At 39.8% G+C, this 9,759-nt stretch overlaps 1 protein-coding gene across 1 annotated transcript; it reads right to left on the bottom strand.

Moving 5' to 3' along the window:
- Window positions 1–1,756: 1,756 nt before the first annotated feature.
- Window positions 1,757–9,616, bottom strand: COQ7 (coenzyme Q7, hydroxylase). Its single transcript, XM_024204715.1, has 6 exons — window positions 9,524–9,616; window positions 8,252–8,451; window positions 6,591–6,705; window positions 6,368–6,507; window positions 3,169–3,237; window positions 1,757–2,370 (listed from the first exon to the last, which is right to left on the bottom strand). Exons 1-6 carry the CDS (start codon window positions 9,591–9,593, stop codon window positions 2,293–2,295), a joined length of 672 nt encoding a protein of 223 aa, XP_024060483.1. The 5' UTR covers window positions 9,594–9,616; the 3' UTR covers window positions 1,757–2,292.
- Between the last annotated feature and the right edge of the window lie 143 nt (window positions 9,617–9,759).

The raw sequence follows: 9,759 nt of genomic DNA, 5'->3' as shown, positions 1-9,759 counted from the left end.
CACTTCAACTCATTAGAAGTGAATGGAGTTTCTCCAGATCCACACTGGTTAGCTGAGAACAGAATTTATCTCACTGCCTGTCCAATTAGATGGTTTGGTTGTTGCTGTTTATATAAAGAGCCATTGTGACTAGTGATAGGGAGCATACAAAAAGTTTTTATTTGAAGATCTACCTTTTTTGACCAAATTTAAGGGGTAGGGAAATCATCCTCTTGCAGAAACCTTAAATGCCAAGTTTTAGCTAGGAATGAATTTTTACAGATGCATTATAAGCCCCCTGTAAAAGAGGTTTTATATTGGTAATGCTAACAACACTTCAACAATAGTGGCATGAGCAGAACCTCCAAGATACTCTGTTTCTCACCTTGTGATTCCCTCCTTTGCAAAGAAGTCACGAAAAAATGCTACCCCCCAACATTTGTGAGCCACCTTTTCAATCACTTCTCCACCACTGTTCGGTTTGTCTGTAAGAAACAGGGCTTGATATGCTACAACTTTTAATCATGAACAACAAAATGATTCTATTTCTAATCTGGCAAACAAGCTAAATGCTCTCCATTCAACGGAAAGGATGAAAACTAGATTAGCAAACAAGAACTATGTTTAGTAGCAGGTAAGGTTGGAACAGGACACACTCCCTCCACCCAAAACCCTAACTTTTTGTTTCCATGATTTAAGAGGAAAGACTTTTAAATTCCTTGCCATCTGCATACAACACCGTTGATAGAAGTGAAAGCCTGTCTCCAATAGACAACCAAAATCAATACATATCCCAGCTTCAAACTTGCACTTTAACACAAATTTAACAGTGACCTCAAATGACTTAATAGCAATAGGTCAGCACATCTAACTGGCATACATTCCGGAAGTGATTTTGCTTAAACACTGCAGAGGTCACTGTGAAAATAATGCAAGCGTTTCAGTCTCTGCCATAAGTAGCATTAAATTGGCCTGACTCATTATTAAACTATAAAATGTTAAAAAGGAATCTGTGTGTGTGAAAAAACTGTGCCGAATTTCCTTTAAAGTTTTCTTTTTGATCACACCTTCCCTAAGAGGCAGTGACAATGGAAGAATGGGCAGGAGGTGCTTTAGGCAGAAGGAACATTGGACAGTACCTGGCCCAAGATCCTGTCCATCTCCTTTATTGTGTGAGTAGTCCCCTACTAAACAAGCTGTACCAGTCTCATCTGGAAGTGAAGCATGAGGAAATTCACATCCCAATCCTACTCTTTGGCAGCTTGAGGCCATTAACTGTCTCCATCCCAGGGCTCTAGAAAAGAGTTTTGTAAAATCTATACTTCTGCCGTATTAACTGGTAGTGATCCCTCCAGTTTAAGATATACCAACTGCATTATTGCACAGTGTAGTCTGTATTTCTCTGTCATCACCAGGCATTGACAGTATGCACTTCTTGTGAAAGATGCAGTCAGAATTTTGTCTGGTTTATTTCAATTGCTCTCATGCAAGGGTGCTTTTAAGAGGTTTGGGGAACCCTATTCCCTTGCACTGTGAAAGCTGGTATGTCTCTATCCAATCAATGCCATAGAAGACCTGGGAAGAGATAGGATAGGAAGAGCTAAAACTCATGAAAAGAAACACTGTTGCTTATTGCAGCTAGTATCTGTCTCCTTCTGCTTTAAATCAAGTATATAGGGTTGACTTTTTCTGTACACATTCAGGACAAAGGGAATTTTTGACTAAACTTCAGAATTAGGCCCAAGAATACAAAGTTGAAAGTCATTACAGGGGTCTATTTCATTGATATAACAGACCTTTATTTGAGACATACGAGGGAAATATTCTTACCAGAACTTGATTTACTTTCCCTGAAAATAAAACTCAGAAAATAATCCGTGCTAAATGTATTGTTTTAAATTAAATTGTAGGATTAGCTCATTTTTAAAAGTCTGTAGAAGTACAGAAGACTAATACTAAATCTATATACTATTACATAGACACACGCTTTACTGCCACCTTGTGAATACTTGCAAAAACAACAGATTTTTTTTGGTTAAAAAACAGCCTTTTAATTTAGTCAATAAGAACCCAATTCTACCATCCATACTCACATTGTAAGTATATTACTCCACATGTAGCCCCACTAATTTCAATGAAAATACCTGTTGAGCAAGATACTACTTAGCATAAGTAAGAGTGGCAGAATCAGATCCTTTATAAAAAGAAGAAAAAAAAGTCAGTTACTGTAAAAAATATCTATTAGTTTCACAAGTGCACTGGTTAAGTCTTAATTTAATACCATAATCTTTTATATTATTGAAAAATAGAGTGCTAAATTCGCTCTGATAAAAATATTGCAGCTTTACATCCAATTTGTATAGCAGTCTTCAAAACTGAATAAGCTGGTGCCTATAAAAGAGAGAGATAATTAGTCATTGGATGAAGTCTTAATTAAAAAAAATAGATTTGTGGAAACAAGGCATGCATTAATTTAAAAAAAATATGAAATATATAGAGATTTGTTTTCATCTACATTAGACAAACAATATTGCTTTCTCAGAACAGGAAAAATAGCTTTTTTTTTTTTTTTAAATTAAAGAGCCTTACCTTGCACTGAAATATATTGTATGTGAGAAAAATATGCCCCTTCCCTCCACATAACAGAACTCTTTCAGGTCCCCCACATAGAGGTGGGAAAACAGTAGAGGGACTACACAGAGCTCACGAGGCATTACGAGAAGGAAGAATTTGGTCCAGAGTTTCATCCTAAATCAATATGGTAAACTGTGTTTGGTATATCAAGGTGATATCTGGATTCCCAAGACTGAAAGGGAATCCAGATTACTCTATCTGACAAAAGGCTCACTTACTAATCTGATCTTTTAAGAAAACTCAAATTAAGCCACGATTTGAAAAAACAAAAGCAAAATTGAACTAGTTAGCTAGGAACAAAGAACTAGTTTTAACAGCAGCATAACGGGATGCTACTCAGTTGCTGGAAAAAAATTCAGCATCATTTCAGATTCTGGTGAAGGCACCTTCAGTGTTATCTTATACCTGCCTCCCGAGAAAGAATAAAGAATTATTATTGCACTGTTATTTTCCCACCCACGCGCTATACATTCATTTGCACAAAGAGAAGGAGAGACCATCACAGCTGAATGCGTAGCAATGGTCAACAGCAATGAATAAATGCTCTATGCCTACCAATTCTGCATTGTGGTCAAGCCCTACATCATGGTGCTCCAGCTCATCATCTCGGAACTTCTTTATTATCTTTTTAAAAGAAATGGTAGCAGATTAGTAACAGTTTTCACCTACACATCAATCATCAAGATGACAAAACTGTACATAAACCACATACTTCTGGCCACATCATCACTCGAGGGACAATATCGGAGGTCAAGACCTGCAGGAAACTGAATGCTTTTGAAAAATCCCCTCCCCACAATTTCCAGTTAGAAGAACCTATAGCTATGGTGTATGAGGAAACAACTTCTGAAATAAAGAAGCTCATGCTATGTTTTTGGAACTATAGAGAAAATAGGGCTGTCAATTAATCGCAGTTAACACACATGATTAACTCAAAAAAAATTATCACCATTAAAAAAATTAATCACTATTAATCGCAGTTTTAATCTCACTGCTAAACAATAGAATACCAACTGAAATTTATTAAATATTTTGGATGTTTTTCTACATTTTCATATATATTGTATTATGTGTTGTAACTGAAATCAAAGTGTATATTATTTTTTATTATAAATATTTGCACTATAAAAATGATAAAAGAAATATTTTTCAATTCACCTCATACAAGTACTGTTGTGCAATCTCTTTGTCGTGAAAGTGCAACTTCCAAATGTAGATTTTTTTTTTTTGTTACATAACTGTACTCAGAAACAAAACGATGTAAAACTTCAGAGCCTATAAGTCCACTCAGTCCTACTTCTTGTTCAGCCAATCACTAAGACAAACAAGTTTGTTTACATTTGCAGGCGATAATGCTGCCCTCTTCTTATTTACCATGTCACCAGAAAGTGAGAACAGGCATTTGCATGGCACTTTTGTAGCTGGCACTGCAAAGTATTTATGAGGCATATATGCTAAACATACATATGCCCCTTCATGCTTCGGCCACCATTCCGGAAGACATGCTTCCATGTTGATGATGCTTGTTAAAAAAAATAATGCATTAATAAAATTTGTGACTGAACTCCTTGGGGGAGAATTGTATGTCCCCTGCTCTTGTTTTACCTGCATTCTGCCATATATTTCGTGCTATAGCAGTCTCGGATGATGACCCAGCACATGTTGTTCATTTTAAGAACACTTTCACTGCAGATTTGAGAAAAGGCAAAGAAGGTATCAATGTGAGATTTCTAAAGATAGCTACAGCACTTGACCTACGGTTTAAGAAGCTGGAGTGCCTTTCAAAATCTGAGAGGGACGAGGTGTGGAGCATGCTTTCAGAAGTCTTAAAAGAGCAACACTCAGATGCGGAAACTACAGAACCCAAAACACAAAAAAGAAAATCAACCTTCTGCTGGTTTCATCTGACTCAGATGATGAAAATGAACATGCGTCAGTCCACACTGCTTTGGATTGTTATCGAGCAGAACCTGTCATCAGCATGGACAAATGTTCCCTGGAATGGTGGTTGGAGCATGAAGGGACATATGAATCTTCAGTGCATCTGGCATGCAAATATCTTACAACGCTGGCTACAACAGTGCCATGGGAATGCCTGTTTTCACTTTCAGGTGACATTGTGAACAAGAAGCAGGCAGCATTATCTCCTGCAAATGTAAACAAACTTCTTTGTCTGAGCAATTGGCTGAATAAGAAGTAGGACTAAGTGGACTTATAGGCTCTAGTCTAAAGTTTGACATTTTTATTTTTGAATGCAGTTATTTTTTGTACATAATTCTACATTTGTAAGTTCAACTTTCATGATAAAGAGATTGTACTACAGTACTTGTATTAGGTGAATTGAAGAATACTATTTCTTTTGTTTTTTTACAGTGCAAATACTTGTAATAAAAATAAATATAAAGTGAGCACTGTACATTTGGTATTCTGTGTGGTAATTGAAATAAAAATGTTTGAAAATGTAGAAAACATCCAAAAATATTTAAATAAATTATATTCTATTTTTTAATCGCGCAAGTCCATGAGGCTCCAGTGGATTCAAGTTTCCCCCTGTATGGAACAACTTTCAGGATCAAAGCCTAGAAGAGAAAGAACTAGGACTCAAGCTATGAGCTGAATATAAAATGCAAAATTTTCTCCTTTGTGAAGTACAGATTGCAGAAATTATTAAACCAAATACCTTCAAGCAAAATATGTGAACTAATGGTGTGAGATTTTTCTATCATACATGACAGTTTTCCTCACGTAGGGCTTTGCATAGGCTCCTCTTTTTATATTTGTATAAATAAAAAGAAAATACACTTTTGCCAAAGACGTGCTCAGGGTCTCCAGACATCGAAGTTAGAACATCTTACTCTGCTGGACAATTTGAGTTCTTGATACTCCCTCTATCCTGCTCTTGCATTCAGTGTCATTGTTTTGTCTTGTATTTTTACTGGTACAAGACCAGCTTTTTTTAACATGGTACCTTTGTGCTCACAGCTCATCTCTCACCCAGTCTTGCAGATGCTAATCAACAACAGAGTTTGGGCTACTTCAAATCCCAGTCTTGGGACTATGAGACTGGGATCTGGAGCAGCCCAACCTCCACTGCAGGTCAGCCCATGTATAACTGACTAGGCAGTAGTGGTCAATGGGTTGTTACAACTGAGTTCTTAGGCCCTGACCTTATAACAAACTCCTCACAGGTAGACCTCCTATTGAAATCAACAGGGCTATGCACATGCACAGTTGTCTGCCCATTAAGAGCTCAATTCAGGATTGTGGCCCAAAGACATTAAATTTTAAAAGACTAGGAAAGTGGTTCCTAATCCAAGTGAAGGTGAGAGATCAGCTGCTCTCAAAGTCTGCAAGGTATCTGGAGTTGCAATGATATTGTCATACCCAGTATAACCAAAGCATGGCACATGGTACATTATAACAATTTGTTCATTTTCTTTTTCTCTAGTCCCTCCCATTAAATTAAAATGTTTGGGCACCATAGGCTGCCTCTTCTAGCCCCATCAAAAAACAGATTGCAACTACTAGAAATGGGCTCTGTAGCTGTGGTCTCAGATATTTACATTTAATCCAACAGCTAATTGAAACATAACACTTTTCATTTTGAGTGTTTCACTGCCTTTAGTGTTCTGAACTAGCAGTGAGAAAATAATCTGCTGCAAACCCAAATGCCATATTTATGCCATTTGAAAAATACTGTCTCAATATACTGTTCAGAGAATATGTGAAATACCTTTAAACTACATTCACATACCTGTAATAATTCTTTGTATTTTTCTGGATCCTCCTCCATTAGTGTTCTGATCTGGCTGTTATAATGATCTGATATGCTCTCTTCCACTGCCACAGTGCAAGCCATTGCACCTTCTTTTCCAAGTAAAGCAGTTCCAGCACCTGTAATTATCAAACAAATTAATTCAAACAAAACATTCCAACCTACATTATTAATAACAACATCAATAAGACTATGCACTCACCTAAAGCAAACCCTGCAACATTCCAAAAAGGCAATAAAACAGTAGGTCGAACTCTAAATGTGACCATTAACTCATTAAACTTTTTCAGATGGTCCTTTTCTTGATCCCACATTTGCTGCAACAGAAATAAAATTACAGAAAAAACATAATAGAAAATAAGCATTAACTATAAATGTAGAGAAAAAATTCAATGGATGTTAACTTCACTCATGCTAATTTGATTTTTAAAGGTGATCTACAAAATAAATTAAATTGGCTTGTGACTGTTTTTTCTCTGGGATACATAAACAGGGCCTGAAAGGTGCGCAGGTAGGGATGGGTTGTGTCTCTTTTCCTCCCCTCTTGCTTGCTTTTATATTAGAAATTCAGGTCCTGTCTAACACAGAAAACTCTATGAGGACTGAAAAATTAGGAAATGACGACAACAGAAGAAGCAAGAATGAAAGTTGACGAATTAAGAGGAAGAGTGTTGGTCAGATTTGTTAAAACTTTACTATTAGGTTTTGTTAAAACCTATTTATAGCCAGTAATTAGTTAACATTTTGGGAAAAGGGAATCTGAACAGTTATTTCACAGCTTTCCCTCATTCCTTTTTTTCATATAAAATGAGTTTTATTTTACAAGAATCTTGACACCTAAAACATAACGAAGCCTTTGTCACACCACTGCAACAACTGCATGTCTATGATTCACTCAGCAATTGGGCCCTACCAAATTCACCACCATGAAAAACATGTCACGGACCGTGAAATCTGGTCTCCTCCCGTGAAATCTGGTCTTTTGTGTGCTTTTACCCTATACTATACAGATTTCACAGGGGAGACCAGCACTTCTCAAACTGGGAGTCCTGACTCAAAAGGGAGTTGAAGAGGGGCTGCAAGTTTATTTTAGGAGAATTGTGGTATCGCCACCCTTACTTCTGCGCTGCCTTCAGAGCTGCGCGGCTGGAGAGCGGCGGCTGTTGCCTGGTTGCCCAGCTTGAAGGCAGCGCCCTACCAGCAGCAGTGCAGAAGTAAGGATGGCAATATCATACCAGAGCTGGGAGGCTGGAGAGTGGCTGCTGCTGACTGAGGGCCCAGCTCTGCAGGCAGCAGCACAGAAGTAAGGGTGACAATATCATACCATGTGATCCTAACTTCTGTGCTACTGCTGCTAGCAGCAGCTCTGCCTTCAGAGCTGGGATCCCAGCCAGCAGCTGCCACTCTCCAGTTGCCCAGCTCTGAAGGCAGCGCTGCCACCAGCAGCAGCACAGAAGTAAGGGTAGCAGTACCGCAACCCGCACATACAATAACCTTGTGACCCTCCCCACAATTCCTTTTTGGGTCATTTACAACTACAATTACAACATCATGACATTTCAGATTTAAATAGCTGAAATCATGACATTTATGATTTTAAAAATCCTATGACCGTGAAATTGACCAAAATGGACCATGAATTTGGTATGACCCTACTCATCAGCCAATCCGATCACTATGTTATGGGTCATACTTATATTTTACCATAGGAAGAGCTTTTGTAAGACCAGTTGTTTTAAAGTAAATATTGCAAACCTTAAATTATAGCCTTGTAATTTATTTTATTGTACTTCAGCTAAAGAATATGTCTTTGAGTATATAAGAAGCATAAAGATAAGATGAAGTTAGACCACACATACTAACCTGAATGACTGGCCCTACTGTAGTTCTACCTAGCACAGCCATTTGCCCAGCATAAATACGATTTGCCCCATACTCCCCTGCATGATCTACCCTGATTATGCGATCTATGGTTGGCTTGTTGATGTTGTCCAAGGTCATTCCAGTACTACAAAATCTGAAAGAAGTCTGTTTTGACTGCAAACTCCATTTTCTTTCAGAACCTGTCAAACAGAGATACAACTTATGTGAGCTATAATTCTCTACCACCACTGAAAATGAGGGAAGCCTTAAGACAATATCCATACAAACACTTAACACGGAATGCACACACCATTTACTCAATGTTGTACCTACTTACTTACCCCTTTGTGATACATGACTCCAGTGTGATGCGGGGGGAGGGATTCTGAGTCAGGAATGGAAAATGGGGAGAAGGGGAACAGATGACAGGTGACCTTACGGTGAAAGTGGGATATGGGAGATTAGACTCAAAGGGACTCACATGACCCCAGGAGTGGGGATGAAGCACAGGGGTGATGGATGACCCTGGAACGGGATGGGCTGGTGGGAGGTGACTCCAGGGTGGGGATAAGAGAGGGTGGAGATAACTGTAAACCTGCAAGGGGACAGAGTATGACAGAAAGGGGTGACCCCATAAGAACGGCCATACTGAGTCAGACCAAAGGTCCATCTAGCCCAGTATCCTGTCTTCCAACAGTGGCCAATGCCAGGTGCCCCAGAGGGAATGAATAGGTAATCATCCAGTGATCCATTCCCTGTCACACATTCCCAGCTTCTGGCAAACAGAGGCTAGGCACACCATCCCTGCCCATCCTGGCTCATAACCATTGATGGACCTATCCTCCATGAATTTATCTAGTTCTTTTTTTAACCCTGTTATAGTCTTGTCCTTCACAACATCCTCTGGCAAGGAGTTCCACAGGTTGACTATGCGTTGTGTGAAAAAATACTTCCTTTCGTTTGTTTTAAACTTGCTGCCTATTAATTTCATTCGGTGACCCCAAGAAGAGGATGGACGAGTGACCCCAGAAGGCAATAACATATTGGAGGAAGGGGTGAACCCAGGGACGGGAGAGGACATGGGGGGCGTGACCCCAGAAAGTGGCAGAGATGGAATGACCCAGAACGTGACGGGGAAAAGGGGGTACCCCAGGGAGGGGGTGGGCGCTAGGGGCGGTGACGCGGGAAGAGGGTACCCCACTTTTGCCATGAGAGGGGAAAGTTGTGACCCCAGGGGAGGGAGTGACCCCCGCGCGAACTCCACCCCCGTACCTGCCCCGTAGCGGAGACGCTGGCATCCCGCGCGCAGCCCCCTCACGGCCGGAGCCACAGCTGCCTCCATAGCCCTGACCCGGGCCTGGAACCTCCTCACCTCGGCGCGTAGTGATGACGTATCCAGAAGGCTCGCTCAAATTGGCGTACAGCCTTCCCGTCCCTGTGCCGCTCCGATTGGCTCCTCGGCCTCTATGGCTTCCTCCCCATTGGAGAGAAGTACTGTCAGTCACAGG

This window comes from Terrapene carolina, unplaced genomic scaffold (genome assembly GCF_002925995.2).
Source record: "Terrapene carolina triunguis isolate 2854851 unplaced genomic scaffold, T_m_triunguis-2.0 Scaffold93, whole genome shotgun sequence".
NCBI classification, from domain to species: Eukaryota; Metazoa; Chordata; order Testudines; family Emydidae; genus Terrapene; species Terrapene triunguis.
The sequence above is the reverse complement of the archived record's forward strand: the minus strand, read 5'-3'. Positions and strand labels throughout refer to the sequence as shown.

Coding starts and splice junctions, on each gene's coding strand:
- COQ7 (XM_024204715.1), bottom strand. CDS start 9,593: ATGGAGGCAGCTGTGGCTCCGGCCGTGAGGGGGCTGCGCGCGGGATGC. Junction 6,508..6,590: donor TGTTGCAGGGTTTGCTTTAG/GTGAGTGCATAG, acceptor TGATAATTACAG/GTGCTGGAACTGCTTTACTT. Junction 3,238..6,367: donor AATACAAAGAATTATTACAG/GTATGTGAATGT, acceptor TCTTTTAAAAAG/ATAATAAAGAAGTTCCGAGA.